The 16,584-nt window shown below is 37.9% G+C and overlaps 1 protein-coding gene across 2 annotated transcripts; it reads right to left on the reverse strand.

Annotated features, from left to right (window-relative positions):
• Positions 1 to 2,810: 2,810 nt before the first annotated feature.
• On the reverse strand, positions 2,811 to 15,564 carry LOC118989364 (KRR1 small subunit processome component homolog). Of its 2 annotated transcripts, XM_037049477.1 has the most exons (10): positions 15,284 to 15,564; positions 11,710 to 11,882; positions 10,202 to 10,336; positions 9,868 to 9,993; positions 9,695 to 9,778; positions 8,615 to 8,671; positions 7,292 to 7,462; positions 5,240 to 5,317; positions 5,049 to 5,142; positions 2,811 to 3,597 (listed from the first exon to the last, which is right to left on the reverse strand). In XM_037049477.1, exons 1-10 carry the CDS (start codon positions 15,366 to 15,368, stop codon positions 3,458 to 3,460), a joined length of 1,143 nt encoding a protein of 380 aa, XP_036905372.1. In that variant the 5' UTR covers positions 15,369 to 15,564; the 3' UTR covers positions 2,811 to 3,457. The 2 variants fall into 2 exon arrangements, with proteins under 2 accessions (XP_036905372.1, XP_036905373.1); XM_037049478.1 differs by lacking the exon at positions 9,868 to 9,993.
• Between the last annotated feature and the right edge of the window lie 1,020 nt (positions 15,565 to 16,584).

Raw genomic sequence — 16,584 nt, forward strand, 5'->3', positions numbered from 1 at the left:
ACACCTACATGAATCAACCAAGAATGCATAAATAAGTGAAACAACAAATGGATCTTTTTCTCTTTCTAAAGATGAATCAGTAAAAAAGTAAATAAAATCGGTAATTCAAACTGAGACAATTACTTTAAATTATATAAAAAGTAATTTAATTGTTGCTATTGGTTCGTCTTCTGTCTTTCCCGCTAGACTAAATTCCAAGCATATAGGAATTATGCCTATTTAATTCACCTTTGCAGCCAAGGTTCCTAATCTGGTTGGCAGATAAGCACTAATAGAGTGAATGTTTCCCCCAAAATCAAAAACAAACAAACAAACAAAATCCTTCCTTTAAAAAATTTAGATAATTAGTAACACAATGATAACAACAAGAATATTGATGAAGTTTTAGATTTTGATGTAGGAGATACTGCCTGAGATGCTCTCTAATCTTTGGAATACGATTAAGAAAACTAAGTCTATAATCCAACAATAAAAAGGCCTTGGGCTCTTAAGAAAGATGAAGAGGAAACACATGTTAACTTGCATGGGGGTAAGAATTAGATAAAAGACTTTATTCAGAGTCCCCCTCTAACAAATCATGGCAAACACTGGAAGAAAGACTCCTCTGTGGTCTCCTAGGTGCTGCTGGCAGGTTCAACAGATCCCCATGGAGGCCAACCAGGGCGGTTTTGTGAAATGCGCTGGGCACACTGGATGGTACACGGGTAGGTTTTAGCTAGTGCATGGTTGTATTTGTCTCAACACTCAAGTTGATATTTAACATTTACACTACATATGTAAGGAAAAGTGGCACATCACATTCTAGACTTGGAGGACCTAAGTGCCCAGAAAAGTTAAAGGAGCAGCAGCTTCACAGTAAGACTACAGAAAAAGCCCGAAGACAAGTATGATGTTGAGGGATGCTAGCAGCGCCCAGAGGGTCAGCTCCTAGTTGGTTCCACCACAGGAATCTGACAGCAGCTGGAGCAGAACTGGCGCAAACGCGTCTAATAAAAAAAGCACCAAGAAGGCTAAGGCGGATGCGGAGTTCTCTTCCCGGTGCTCTGAGGGCCCCACTCTGAATGCAGCCCAGTGGAGGGAGAGGAGTGATTATGCCTTTACGGCAGCCACACACCCTATCGATAATTTGATGACATTCCGGAATGGATGAGATGCCACTGTCTCTTTATTGCTGCCTGACCATTTTTCTAAGAGAGGAACTTATTTTCAGAAAGGTATTTTAGTTAATTGCTCACATTGCTCTAACTGGTGTGGCTCAGTGGGTTGAACATCATCCTGCAAACCAAAAAGTCACCAGTTTGATTCCCAGTCAGGGCACATGCCTGGGTTGCAGGCCAGGTACCCTGCTGGGGGTACGAAAGAGACACGTGATGGATGTTTCTCTCGCACATCAATGTTCCTCTCCCTCTCTTTCTCCCTCCCTTACCCTCTAAAGCAAATAAAATCTTTAAAAAAAAATTAAAAAATAAATAATGGCTCACACTGAGTACTACTATTTAATTCTTTATTTTAAAATTCTAATTGTTTAATTTTAATTGTATTCATTATCTGCTAGATATGGTACATAAAATGCCTTTCCATTTACAGTAGTGATACAAAGTTTGTATATGAAGTTTACATAAAATGTTGCTTTAAAAAGATCAACTTTGTGCAGGTAGTACAATAAATTCTTTAAAAATTAACCACTGAAAATCACTGCAATGAAGCCAAAGCAACAGTAAATGGTTAGAAACTTGGCTTTTTAGAACTAGTCTTTTTGTCTCCTTTTCTCTGACTTTATAGCTAGTCCACAGCAAGACCAAGTCACACACATGTACATAAATCTTGTTTCATTAAGGTCTTTGTGAATCATGTTACTGCATTATGAGAAATAATGTTTTAAGAGGATACTGTATGTCTGCTTCGCAGGTCACTACTCCACCGCATATCCAGACTGGGCTGAGACGCCGTACTTTGCTGTGCATAACGCGCTCCCATGTTTTTGGCCTGAACTTTCAGGGAAAAAACCTTTTGTTTTAATTTTTTAATTCAATTATTTATTTATATTTAGATCCTTGTTTTTTGTATTACAAAGGAATTTTAGCATTTATTTTTGAACATATTATGGTATAAGAAATTTTATGTAATAAATAATCATGAAACACAAGAACAGATACAAGGTATTTCGGGTACTACCCATGTATAATGTGCATCCTTATTTTTCCCTCAAAAATTTGGGTAATAAAGTGCACGTTATACATGGCAGGATACGGTCTTCATGTAATAGATATACAGCTCTCATTGTCAGTTCACCGATACTAACACTGAGTGCTCGGATTACCATTTTGGTCAGGACAAATAACCTCATTTAGTTCTTCTGGACTAATACAAACTAGAAAAAAGTTTACAAATTCATTTACATAGGACTTTCTAAAAATTACGCTTGGGTGTATTTCTAATTTTAAAACATTCCAGAAAAAAACAAGTTGCTGCAGTAAAACCCTGACCCAAAGCAGCAGCTGTTTAAACACCCTGACTCTGCAGGATAAGCTCACGTCTGCTCTCCACTCTTCCACGGATAAGCACTGTATTCAGGCTGCCACAGCTGTGCCTTTCAGTAACGCAAAACCAGCCAGCTGGATTCAGGTGATTGTAAGTTCGCCCACTGGCCTTCAGTAGTAAAACATTTCCACATAACTTGTTGCATGCTGACTCAACTCTAAATATCTGGCTTTATCCACTTGCAATTTGATGTCTTTCTACTTCCCCAGACTCAGAATAGAACAGTAATTAAGAAATTTGACCTATCAGGCCTCAGGATTTGTTTTGGCTTATGGGTTGTTAAATGTTGGAACAAAATGTAAAATAAGATTACAAGAAGGAATAATCCTAAATGTTTGTCATCAGTAGAGAGAGCACTGAAAAATCTGCATTTATTTTCCTTCAAAACCAAATGCTGGGACACAGCTATACAGGGTGGGGCAAAAGTAGGTTTATAGCTGTTCATGTGAAAAATAATACAATAATTAATAAATAATACAAGAATAAACTCTGCTTCACGTACTCACAACTATAAATGTACTTTTGCCCCACCCTGTATTTAAAGACTAACCAATGTCATCAGACATTCAATTTAATGGATAATTACAACAGCCACATTCCAAAACTCTTTATATAAACAACCTAAAGAATTACTCCTAAAATTATGCTAGACCAAGCCTGCCTGGAACAGATTAGGTACAAGGTATACAAAGACATATATACCACTCTCTAGTATAAAATTTTTCAAAAAACACACAAAGAACATTGTTTGTAAAGAACAGCTGTATATATAAACACTCTTATAAAGAAAACAAACTCAGAAAAAAGTAATCAGAGTATTCCTTCTTACACTTAAGGCAACTAATGCCCTAGTATGTCAAAGTCCTTTACAAAAGGAGGTATCAATAAATTCTAGTTCAGTGTTTTTGTGTGTGTATTACTTTTTCTTCTTTTTCTTTTCATCTGCTTCCATTTTAAGCTTAACTTCTTCAGCTGTAAGAGCTCCAAGCTTCTTATTCTTTGCTTTCTTAACCTTTTCCTTGATGGCAGCCACATCAATTTTAGTTTCAGTAGAAGCTAGACAAATTAAAAACACAATATAACACAAAATATGTAATCTTTAGTTATTTACCAAATACAACATAAAGAACATGTATTTTGGACAATAACTTCAGAATACTGTCATAACTGGCAGGTCGTGTTTAAAAATATAAAACACCTGCCATGGGCCTAAAGGAAAGTTAGAAATTTCTTTAAAAGAAAAAAAAATCTTAAAATACCTTAAGAATACATTAATGAAAGTATACATACAAAGGGCATTATAATTTAGCTATTTCAACTAATTGCAAGTTAAATTTTCCCAAATTCATTAGTTCAATAATGACCTAATGTAAAATGTAAATGTAAAATTTTATAAAAACGATAACCTGAAAGTATTTAGAAGTCCTCCTAATAGAACTCAACCATTTAATCAATGTCAAAGCTTGAACAAAAGCAGTGAAAAAAATACAATGTTTCCTTACCATTTAGGAACAGTATTTAGAGCATTAATAATTCACAAGATAAAATATCATACAAACTACCCAGCAACTTGAGGAGCAGAGTTCAAGGGCTCACTATAGTGGAACAGCTACATTTTAATCCTAATAAACCGAGATGAAACTAGCTACTGAACTACCTTCAAAGTGCCTGACTGACATATTGTACAAATTGGAAATAGAATGCTTGTGATACTTCTAACTTTTACATAACTCATTTTCTACAAAGGATAGTATTTTTACTGCAGTTAACACTAACATAATGTAAGTAAGACACTATGTCAAATGGTCCTGCTGTATCTGGCTGTGACCAACAGGTCATGGGCAACGCTGCCAGTGACACCCTCCCCTCACGAAGCCACTGGCCACTTTGCAGAGTTGCTTTAGGAATAAAAAGCACAATGTGACTAGAGGAAAAGCACATGCAAAGAGGAGAGGATGAGTGAAAATGAGACAAGGAACAGAAGAGAAGGCATGAGAGTGTTTCCTCTGAGCATCGGTTTAACAGCCCCTGAATAAAACCCTCCCATATTTTGTTGGTGTCCCTTAGCCCGAGGTGACGGGAATCCGTGTTAACAATACAGGATCAAATTTTAAGCCACAGACGACAGTAAGAGCAGCAAAGCACAACTTCTGATAAGCTCTTTCTGAGAGGCACGGGAGCAGAGCTGGGGGATCTCAGGGCTTTACTTTGATTTTTACTGACTCACTGTGCCATTTATCTTTCAAACTAAAGGTCCTTCCCACACGCCCAGAGGTCAGGAGAGGACTAGCAGTCTGGGATGCTCTTAACACAGGCGTCGGCTGCTGCTAACCTGTAAGTTACCTCAGTGGTCTCTTGTCTGTAGGATTCGTGATTAATGAAATGCTATGTGAATTAACTGAAGATTAGGTTATTTCTTAACACTCAGAGAGATTTAGATAAACTCACGGAGGGTATACTTTTAATGTAACAGACTTTACCATCGAGAATTGGAAATCAAGTTTTACCTTCCTTAGGCTTCACAACTGGTTTTTCTTTAGGTGGAATAAAAGCTTTGTTTCTCTCCTCTTGTCTCTTAGTGAGAGCTTCTGCCTGTTTAGCCTACATTATTAAAACACATGAGTAAAACACAACTTATAGTTAAGAATTCAAGTTTCTGTGAACTTAGCAATTAATGTTATAGGCTAGACAGTCTTACCTTTATTGCTTCCATTTTCTGCCGCTTCTTTTGACTTGCCTTCAGAAAGTATTCACCAGTAGCCAATTCTTTATCGATCTGTCAAAATCAGTATTTACAATCACATCAGAAATAATGTAGATAACAGTCACTTCCTAAGAAAGGAACGTGCATGAGGTAAAAACACTGGGGTCAAAAACCTATGATTAATCCACCAAGGGAGTGAGAAAGTAAGAAGGGAACGTACACTAAGCTGAAGGGAAAACCTGCACAAAAGCACAGAGGTAGGAGAGTAGGCAATGTGTTTGCTGAATACACACAGGCTTTGTGGTAGAAGGTTGATGACTCCGAAAAGTGCAACAGGAAACTGGAAAAATAGTTTTGAGGAAGCCTGAATGTGAGGTGAAGAAGGTGGGTCAGGATTTAGAAACGACTGAAGTTTCTGAGAAGAATGAAGAGACCCACGCAGCATTTGTAAGGTATAGAAGAATGGAGAAGCAATAAAAGCCTGAAATAAAGGCAGTAACATGCAAAATGAAAAGCAAGAATCATCGGGATTTGGTGACTAATGAACACTGACTAGAGAAAGCTACAGCTCATTCATTCACTATCTAGTCGACTGATAATTTATCTATCTTGCACATACACAGCATTATTATACCTAAGACAATGTTCTAAACTCTTTACAGGTACAAGCTCTTTACAATGACTAATTCATTTCTCATTAATAATTCTTTGATATAGGTGTTACCATTACCCCCATTTTATGTGTGGAGAAACTGAGGCATGCAGAGGCTAAATAAATTATTTGCAAATGAGTGGCAGAATAAAGCAACTGAGGCATCACTGTTTAAGGAGCATTCGGTTGTCAGGGAGAAAGACATGAGGAACACTGACCCCGGGACTGACCCCAGGACAGGCCACAAGAAGTAAAGCAGGCACTGTGGAAGCACGGTTTAGTAACTGGATCACTCCCCTTTCCCCAACCACCACTTCCTTCCTGTCTTCACATCCTTCCCCTTCCAGAGGAGACCTCACAATTCAGCATCTCTGCTGTTTTTTCATCATCGTTCTTTTCCCTTTGACCTTTCATCAAACCTTCCCTGAAAAACTTCAAACACAGGGCTGTGGAGAAGACAACACCCAGAAACGGATGGTTCACGTGCTCAGGACAAAGAACTAGCAGAGAGGGAAGAGTTTCCAAGGGAGGGAATAATGCAGCAAGACCCTTCCCCCAGGAGACAGGTGAAGATAGAACTAAAAGAGCAAGAAAGGATACAGATGAAAAACATGTAGGTGAGAGAAGAGGAAGTTGGAAGAATTCTTGCCTGATGGTCTCAAATATTTCAGTAAAAGAAAATTCAATGTCATCTGCCAGGAGAGGAAAAATTCAATGTCATCTGCCTAAAAAATTAAGAGGATTCACAGAACTGCCACAAAATTCTGAGGATCTATCAGAGGTTGGAAACATAAATTTGTAGTGGGTAGAACCCAAAGGTATGGCTTTCCCCACCCACGTTTGGTAACCACATTATGGAAAAGACTTCATTGTAGGGCTGATCCGAGTTTAAGAGTTTTGCTGGGCAGGAGGGACAGAAGGAAAAGGGAGCACGAAGGAAAACGATGATGGGCAAGATGGAAAAGGAAATTTTGGAACAAAAGTGAATCCAGAAGACAGTGAATGAAATGAGAGGCATTCATAACTCGGAAAAAGCGTGTAATATTAGAATTTAAGATTTCAAAACTGGAGCAGTCATATAGCTCATGGTCATAGGACTGAAGATAAAGCAGAACAGAGAGCATTTTGGGCTAAATTGTTGAATTTTTTAGTGGCTACAGGGACACCAATCTCACCTTGATGTAGTTTACACTAACAATGTGAAGCCCCCACCGCCATGCACGTTGCTCAAAATAAGCCTATTTACACTTACGTTCAGTTTTCTTCTGTCTCTACATACTCAGACACACACAAACACACAGCAATTCCACCTAAAATACTCTCAATGAAGTTTCTGACAAAACTGATTATAACAGTCCCCCCTCATGTAATGAAATTCAACATGTGATACTGACCTGACTTTCTGGCTGTGGTGGTGGGAATGGTGTATATTCTTTTTTAACAGTTTTTTTCTTTGGTTCCTTGCGCTTGTTTAGGTTTTTGTGCTTGAACTGTGGCAAAAATCTTTCCCAATTTTGTGATCTTAATTCAGAATCTTTTGCCAATTCTCTTTTAATCATTAAAGTCTTTAGCCATGCAACATACAAATAATGTAAAAATTTCAATTTCAGAAGTCATACATTTTTCAAACTAAGACATTATAAATATTGTTCTTATAAATCCTACCTTAGTCTCTTAGGTAGGACTAAAGCAATTCCATAAAGAAAAAAACATGCAATCTTGATTTTCACCCAAGGATCATAAAACCATTGGCAATTTACATTAAGAAATTCAGGATTGTTAAAATAAATTGAGATGAAAAAGACTAATTCGGCTTTTCAACCATTATTTCTTTGAACCTTAAAACTCAATTTAACAGCAGGGGAGCTCTTTATAACACTCCCTGCAAGCAGGAAGCTCTCAGCAGCACCTGAAATATCAGTGGGAAAAGGGCAAGCTTTCTCATGACCAGACAAAACCAACAGTCTCACCTTTTCTCCACAGGTTTGAATTTTATAGAGATTAGAACATCAAAGGAGGCAAACCAGGCATCAGACACATGACTTTCTTTAATGTCCCGATGTACCTCAAAATTGCTCTTCCACTCCAATCTAAGAGAGACTTTTTAACTTAACCTCATCATATCTAAGTGGACCGCTTTAATAGATACCCATCAGAAACAGCCCATTATATCGTGGTTACATTTCCAAGTATAGTCATGAGCTCTATACGCACAGGGATATGACAGATCTCTCTCAAAAGGCTGAGCTATTTTGGGTGAACTAAATAATGGGTGTTAAATTCCTTCCCACCAAAAGAAAAAGGTTTTAACGTAATCTGAAGTATTCCAGGCTTTATTTAATAGAAAAAGACAGAATTCTGAAAGACCACATCTTTAAATCTAATACATGGGGTCACAATCTAAGAAAACAGAATTAGTATCATCCATGATAAATTGTGTGGAGCCCTCTTTGTACAAGAACTACATAACGCACCACAGTGTCCCTGTGACGTGTTACCTAGGAGCCCCAATCCTGGGCTCCTGAGCTCCCAAGGAAGTAACCACAGGAATGGGGTAGAGTTGAGGGAGCTGAACTCCACCTCGAATTTACCCAGAATAGTTCTGCTTTATCTGTTTTGTGTATTAGACTTTTATAAAAATTTAATTTCAAGAAAGGTTTCTGTGGCTAAAAGAAGCATGACGACGACTATTATAGCAATATATAATTAACACTTACTTTAATATTGTAAATTGGATGAATATTCTTCATAGTATCTAGGACTACTTTTCGAACCTGAAATTTGCAAAAGAAAATGAATTAGTCACTTATAAAGATTTTACTGAACTAGGTAGAAGATAGATGATTAGTATATTGCAAAATATCCCACAAACCAGGCAATGGCTATCAAACTGTATATAACAGTTCCTTCAGCTGCTCTTAGTGGCTGCTGGATCTTTCGGGTAGTCAACCTCCCCTGGATACAATAAAGTTACTCAACTGTACTGTGACGTAGGGACCCAGGACAACACACTGGGGCTGTGATTTAGGGGGGAAGAGGGCTGGATTTAGAGTCAAAATGTGGGCTCAAATAATGAGACTGCCACTTTTTATGGGCAAATCACTTAATTTTGCTGTTCCAGCATTTTCATTTTTAATGTGAAAATGAAAATACCTCACTGGGCTGTTGTAAGAACTGAACATATTTAGACTTTACAGAATTATAAAGTATTCAATGTATTTAAAGTTTTAAATTGCCCCATGAGAAAAGAGCAGGTAATCTACAAGAATGAGGTCCAACCATCAAAGGTCCCAGAAAGGAAGAAGACCTCACAGCCAGATCCAGACAACAGTATCAAGATGTTTGTGAAAACATTAAATAAACATTACAATAAATTCAAACAAAAGAAAATATATGTTAAAGGAAAAAAAATTTGAGTTTGGTTTCTACTGGCTGTGTACATTCCTGCAAATAACAAGACCTGTTCACTTCCCTAATGTTTGAGCACAGGAGACCACCTCAGTTTTTCTATGTGTTACAGACTAAGAGGCACCTAAATACCCATTTAAAATTTGCAGGGAAAGGAGTGATCGTGTGCAGACCGTCTGACTGAGAATCGGATGTCTCTACAATTGTCAGAGGTCGGCCATAATACGTTAGGGTCTGGGAGTGATGACTCCCTCAAATTCCAGGAAGTACAGAGCATTTACAAATAGGTAATCAAACAAGGCACACTAAAAAAAAAACAATAATCATACAACAATATAACCAAATTATTCTCTGCTGAAAATTAACTAAATATAGTAAGTAGTTCTAACCTCTTTTAAGCCTCTAAATGGTCCAATGGCTGAAACCGTGTTTCCCTGAACCATAATGTAACAGTGTGTTAAGAGTTCCAGCGCCTACATCAAAAGAAAAGTTGAAATTCAGTTGAAATATACTGGAAAACAAATGACAGAAGACACTCAAGTTTTCTACTGATAAAAAGTACCTTCAATGTAGATCCTTTGGGACCAATCAGCCGTTGTCTTCTTTTTACAAACCTTTCTTTATTTCTTACTAAAGAACCTATTTTAATGATGTCACATGCAACATCATCCTGAAGAATTCGTACTGCCTTTTGAAAAAAAAACAAAGAAAATGTGCCACCAATATCCTTTACAAATGCATTCTTTTCAAAGCCCACAATGGTGTCTAAGCAGAATAATGAAAACTCTAAGAATGGAGGGGGGAAGAAGGGAAGGAAGGGATGGGTGGACACAGTGTAATATGTTGTCTCTACTGTTGGCACAAATAAAACAAAATCTCTTTAATTGCAAATTTACCTGTTCAAATGAAACACTCCTGGCTAACAGTTTTATTAGGTCTCTGGCCCTAATGATGATGTATGGATCAAAGGTCTTCTTTGTTGTGCAGACCGTCATGCTGCCCTCGATCAGGTCCAGGGTTGCGTTAACGTGCTACAGAAAGGAAAGCGCAAACAAGCAGCTGTCTAAAAATGCATTCAATCTTAGATAATTATAGAGCCTTTCCTAATCTAACTATTAATTACTGAGAGTTAAGCTCTCTCTAAAATTCTATGAACTCCCCCCTTAAAGAAGCTGGGTAGTTAATGTAAAGAATGTGTGATTACTTTCATCCTTCAAAATATATTGAAACTCAAACAACTGAAACCATTTATACTTATTTGGCTTTAGAATACTTTGCACTTATTGAAATAGAGATTAACTCTAGTTAAAAACTGTATCTATCCAAGTGAGGCCATACTTAAGACCTAAGGTAAAAACATAAAGCTGTATGGCCTCCCTATCCCGGACCCAGCTCTAATCCATCATCTGCTCCTTTAACCCTTTACAACTTTTTTCAAGTTAGTTTGAATTACCTAAATACAGACAAAGTAAAAACAAATTATCGTAGGTTCAGAAAGAAGCAATACTTGAAAAATTATGTATCAACTCTCAGTAGAGAGCACCAGATTTCAACAAAGCCTGTAACACTGCTATTTTCTGATATTTGGGCATATTTTGAAGAATATTTCAACATAGTGCGTAATGGACTATTCAACATAAGGTTGGGTGGCTATGAGTTTATAAGAATGAGAGTGAGAGCAAAAGCCAGAGAGAGTGAGCGAGACAGAAAGTCCAACCCCAGGTGTAGACAGCTATAACATACTGCCTGCAGTTTGCCAAGCCACCCTTATACCTAATGGGCACAAACAACTCCAGAATAGTGCCTCAGTTTGAGAAATATATTTATATCACAATCTAGCACCCATATACATATACACACATAAAAATGAACCAAAAGCTTCATAAAATGATACCACATATAGTACATTCATTTTTTTAAAAGACCTGTTATAGACACTAAATTGACTTCTGGATCCACTAACGGATTTCAACCCCCAGTTTGAGTAACAAAAACAAACACTGCTATTGAGCGTGGCAGCAGCAACAAACGGGGAAGTCGGCACACCCACAGCTTTCATTTAAAATAAAAACTAAGCAACTCAAACTGTACAGGTACACGGCCACTACCATTGCACAGAGCAGGCATTCTGAAACTTGGAGTTCACAGATGAGTCTCAGAAAGTCCATGAAATCCCTATAATTTAAAAGGTATATGACTTTTTCATAGTATTCAATTACTCACAAAATTAAAAACAAATGGATTACAAGAACAAAGCTTATCCAGGATGTTTAAAATACCAAAGGAACCAAATTAATCAATTATGCTAGCTGGTGCTTTAAAAAATAATCCACCAGCATATACAACTTACTTAAAATGTATAAACATGAGCAAAGTCTCAAAGAAATATATAAAATATACATACGTGTTCATTCAGTGCTTTCTGCACCAATGGCCAGCACTCTTTCAAGTAAGCCTCTCTGTATTTTGGGAACAAAGTTGCGAAACTGCTCTCCTCCAAGAGTCCTCTGGGATTGTCCTCTTTGGAAAAAGCTGGTTCCTTCCAACCATCAGGAACAGTGAGAAGTTCTGATTCATCTGCAGGAAAAAATGTACACATCAGATTTTAACCTACTTTTGGACATTAATATGCATGCATTTATAACCTTCCGTTACTCACCTTGCATTTCTTCTTCCTATGCTTTTAAAAAAAATCCTCACCTGAGGATGTGTTTATTTTTTTAAATCTTTTAAATTTAATTATTGTTCAAGTACAGTTTTCTGTCTAAGGATATGTTTATTCATGAGAGAGACAGATAGAGACAGACAGAAAAACATGGATCAGTTGCCTCCCATCTAGCCTGACCGGTGATTGAACCTGAAACCTAGGAATGTGCCCTTAGTGAAGACTGAACCCACAATCTTTTGGTGCACAGGATGACACTCCAACCAACTGGACCTCCTGGCTAGGGCCCTCTTCCTATGCTTTTTAGATTGTTCAACAATCAAAAAGCAGGCCTCTATCATTATTATCAATATACTATACTAAAATTATTTGTACACATTTCAGTTGCCTCATAAAGCAAAATTCCTTAAGAGAAGAGAGCCTCTTGGATCCACACTAATCAGCATATGCCTGACAGATAATGGGTACTCAAGGAATTTCCACTGTGTTAAGAGTTAAAGATTCAAATACCATTTTGTTCATAAGACTATTTTAATATAAGTAACCTTTCAAATTTTACTAAAACCTGAATATGTGTATACTATATACTATATGTATGTATATACTATATTTGGATGTGCATAATAATTTTAAAAATATTTTATTTATTTTTAGAGAGAGTGGAAGGGAAGGAGGAAAGGGAGAGAAACACCAATGTGTGGTTGCCTCTTGCTCACACCCTACTGGGGGCCCGACCTGGCCTGCAACCCAGGCATGTACCTTGACTGGGAATCGAACCAGCAACCCTCTGGTTCCCAGGCTGGTGTTCAATCCGCTGAGCCACATCAGCCAAGGCGCATAGAAATTTTTTTAAGTTAATACTTTGGTGTAAACTTTCAGTTAATAGCCACTGGTATAGGGTTTGGGGTTTTCCAAAGAGTTTTCATGTGCCTTACTTCTGTATACCTTTCATGACAACTATGAAAGGTAGAAGAACCAGTATTATTTCTCCCATTTTATGAAAGACATTGAGCCCTGGCTGGTGTGGCTCTGGGGATTGAGTGCCAGCCTATGAATCAAAGGGCCAGAGGTTCGATTCCCAGTCAGGGTACGTGCCTAGGTTGCAGCCAGGTCTCCAGTTGGGAGCACTAGGGAGGCAACCACACATGGATGTTTCTCTCCATTTCTCCCTCCCTTTCTCTCTCTCTCTCTCTGGAAATAAATAGAAAATAATAAAATAAAAAAGACATTCAGTCCTCTCATTAAGACAAAATGCCTCTGAAGGGCCATAAATGATCTCCCATATCATTTATTAAAACTCCTGGTTCTGGATTTCAGGAGCCTCTTACATCCAACAGCTATAACTTCAATCAGCACTACTCAAAGGTACAATCCACAGGCCTGCAGTGTGAACGTAAACTGCGAAGGTGTTAGAAATGCAATTCTTGGCCCCCCGCTCCAGATCTACTGAATCTGAATCTCCGGGGTGAGGCTGAAGAATCTCTGTTTTAACAAGCTCATCAGATTTGTATACACACTAAAGTCTGAGAAACATGTCTGTATAGTCCATGTTAACTACCCCAGTCAGGTAAACCCGCTTTTATTTCTTACGCTCACATCCACTTTGCTATTTCTGGTTGAAATCACAGAGAACTAGCTAATCTTCATGTATCATTCACTTCTCAGTATCCTAAAAAAAAAAAGACACTCAAAATCTACTATGGTCATTGCTTAAAATGCACATCTGACCAAGTCCCTACTCAATTTAAATACTTCAACGGCTATTAATTGAAAAACTGGCAAAAAATACAAAGGAGTTTCACAATAAAGGAAGTACAAATAGCCCCAAAACAGGTGAAAAGATGTGCAACCTCATTAGTAACAAGAAAAGTTCAAATTAAAGGCCCACCTAGGTACCATTTCATACTTACCAAAAAGACAGAAGTTCATAATTTAGATAACACCAAGTGTTACTATACTATATTTGTAGAGCAGTGAGATCTCTCATAGACCTGCACATGCCCTACACTTCAAGGATTCCAATGCCAAGTACATAACCTACAGAGACTCTCAAACATGTAAACTGAGATATATACAAAGATGTTTGTAGTGGCATTTTTCCAATAGCAAACAATAAGAAAACTGTAAATATCCACCATGGTAAAATGAAAATATAATTTAGCACATATTCATACATGAGAACATCATATAGTACTGAAAAGAAAAAACTAGAGCTTCAAGCTCTGCCCTTGACTAAATAACAAAAACAAAGTTAAGCTTAAGAAGCAGGATACAGAACTATGCCTACATTCCTCTTGCATTCATATAAAATTTAAAAAACATGCAAAATCAAACCGCACAAAGCAAACTGTACAACTGCACAAATCTTTACCACCTTTGTGCAAAGGTGGTAAAGACTATGAAGAAAAAGAACAGAACGATTAATATGATTTAGAACGGTTACTTCATGTCTCAAAAAGAAAAGGAATATAATGATCTGAGGTGCTTGTAGAGGGTTTTGGGGTAGAGTAGCGCTTTACTCTGTCTGAGTGCTCCTTTCCTACATGTTGGTTTTAGTCTGAAAGCCTGTACATACACTGTACTCTGCTATGTATGTTAATAATTAAAAAACAAAACACCTGTAATAACTTTCTAATGCCCATAGAATGAGAGTTCGAGATTTTTAACACTTTCAATAAGTATGACTGCTGAAGCCCTGGGCTAATTCTTTTGCCTCTTCCTATCATTCATACTGAAGACAATGGATAAAACCAGCATAAAACAGAACAGGACAGCAATTTAAAGCAAGGCAGTTTAAACAGCAGGAGCCGTATCGTATAATATTTTAGCATTCTGACAAAAAAGAATACTAAATCTTTCAAAATTTCTTCACGAACTGACAAACTAGCGTTAAGGAGACACTCCAGTTAACTCCTTCTTATCACTATTATCTGTCGCACTCCTTCATTCTCTGTTCACTCAAATACTTAAAGACCTTCTACCGCATCCCTCATTTCGTTAAGGACGTCTAGCCAACGCCGCCAACTCTTGCAACGCCCTAAAATTTCTTAATTCCTCATCATTTTACAGAAAACGAATTCCGCAACAATTTCATTTTGAGGTCCCTTAGCCAAAGCGATTAGTTAGGAACACGTGACCGACATCATATCTGCCAGACGATTTTCGTAGGTCAGGCCAATAACACTAAAACCCAGCAATTACAGGTACACAACTACATAACAGACTCAAACCGGGGCTACACGTTCCCAGCAAGCGAAGCAACCAATCGCAACTAAACATCCAAACCCAGGCTTCGGTTCTCACACAGTCTTACCTTGATTCTCCTGCTTCAGCTTCTGGTTATTAAATTCTTTCTTCCCAGCCGCTGTAGCTTGCTCTTTCAATTTGGAAGGCGCCATCTTTCAATCGCTCCCGGTGTTACCGGAAGTGGAACGGTCCTTAAATCCGTCCGGCTAAACTTCCTCTACTCAAAATAAGTGCCCTAGCACTCAAACGAAAAGATCTGCGCCATCTCCGTGCGTGTCTGCGCTCGAACCGCGTATTTTCCCAAAATATAGCTCTTCTCTTACGGGGCCAAGGGAGAGCCAGAGACTTTTTTCCCAGGGCGCGGGGCAACCACAGAGTTCGAATGCATCCTGGGAATTGTAGTTCAGCACTGGGAGCAAGCTGGAGATGGGTTTTGTGTTAACTTTTCCCTGACCGCAGTCTAACTCCGAAGGACTGAATCCAGTGTTGGGCCTCAGAGTGCAACCTATCATTGTTGTTACTCATTTGCTAAATATTTATATGATAGCTATGGGGTAGGCATTGGGAGAAGGTACTAATACTAGAATATATGGTTCTCAATCGTAGGAAGTGACGGTAATAGCCACACCATTTACTGTGACATTACTTTGTGCAGGGTACTTTATGTGCATTCTTTCTTTTTTAAAAAAAATATTTTATTCATTTATCTTTAGAGGGAAAGGGAAGGAGAGAGGAAGAGAAACATCAATGTATGGTTGCTTCTTATGCATCCCCTGCTGAGAACTGGTCCCTGCCGGGAACTGGCCTGCAACCCAGGAATGTGCCCTGACTGGGAATCAAACTGTGATTGTCTGGTTCACAGGCCCGCACTCAATCCACTGAACTACACCAGCCAGGGCTATGTGCATTATTTCTAATCCTTAAAACAAAACCAATTATAAAGTGAGAAACCCAAAATTAAAACAAGATTGATAATTTTTTTGGAAGTTAAATATTCAAAGTTCTTGCTTCTGATGGTAATTTCTTAGGGTCTTCGTATTTCTTTTTTCTTTTCTTTTTTTAGCCAGAGGGACAGTGATTAAGCAACACTTCTGAAGTATTTCACCTAGACTAAGATTTCCCAAAATAATTAACCCCAGGCAACCCAACACTGCATATGGCTGACTTCAAGATGTGAAGTTCATCACTACTATAAACCTTTATACTTTTTTACTATTCTAAAAGTTCAAAGACTCACTAAAAATAACAACTCTGTTGATGATTGGTCTAACTGTTGCCTTTAAAAAATTTTTCAGCAAAATAGAAAAAGTCTTTGAAAAAGTCCTCACATCTGTGACATGGGAAACAATGATCTGAAATCCACCCTTG

The sequence above is a fragment of the Sturnira hondurensis genome, unplaced genomic scaffold, assembly GCF_014824575.4.
Source record: "Sturnira hondurensis isolate 20B ecotype Veracruz unplaced genomic scaffold, ASM1482457v3 Scaffold0006496, whole genome shotgun sequence".
Taxonomy (NCBI): Eukaryota; Metazoa; Chordata; class Mammalia; order Chiroptera; family Phyllostomidae; genus Sturnira; species Sturnira hondurensis.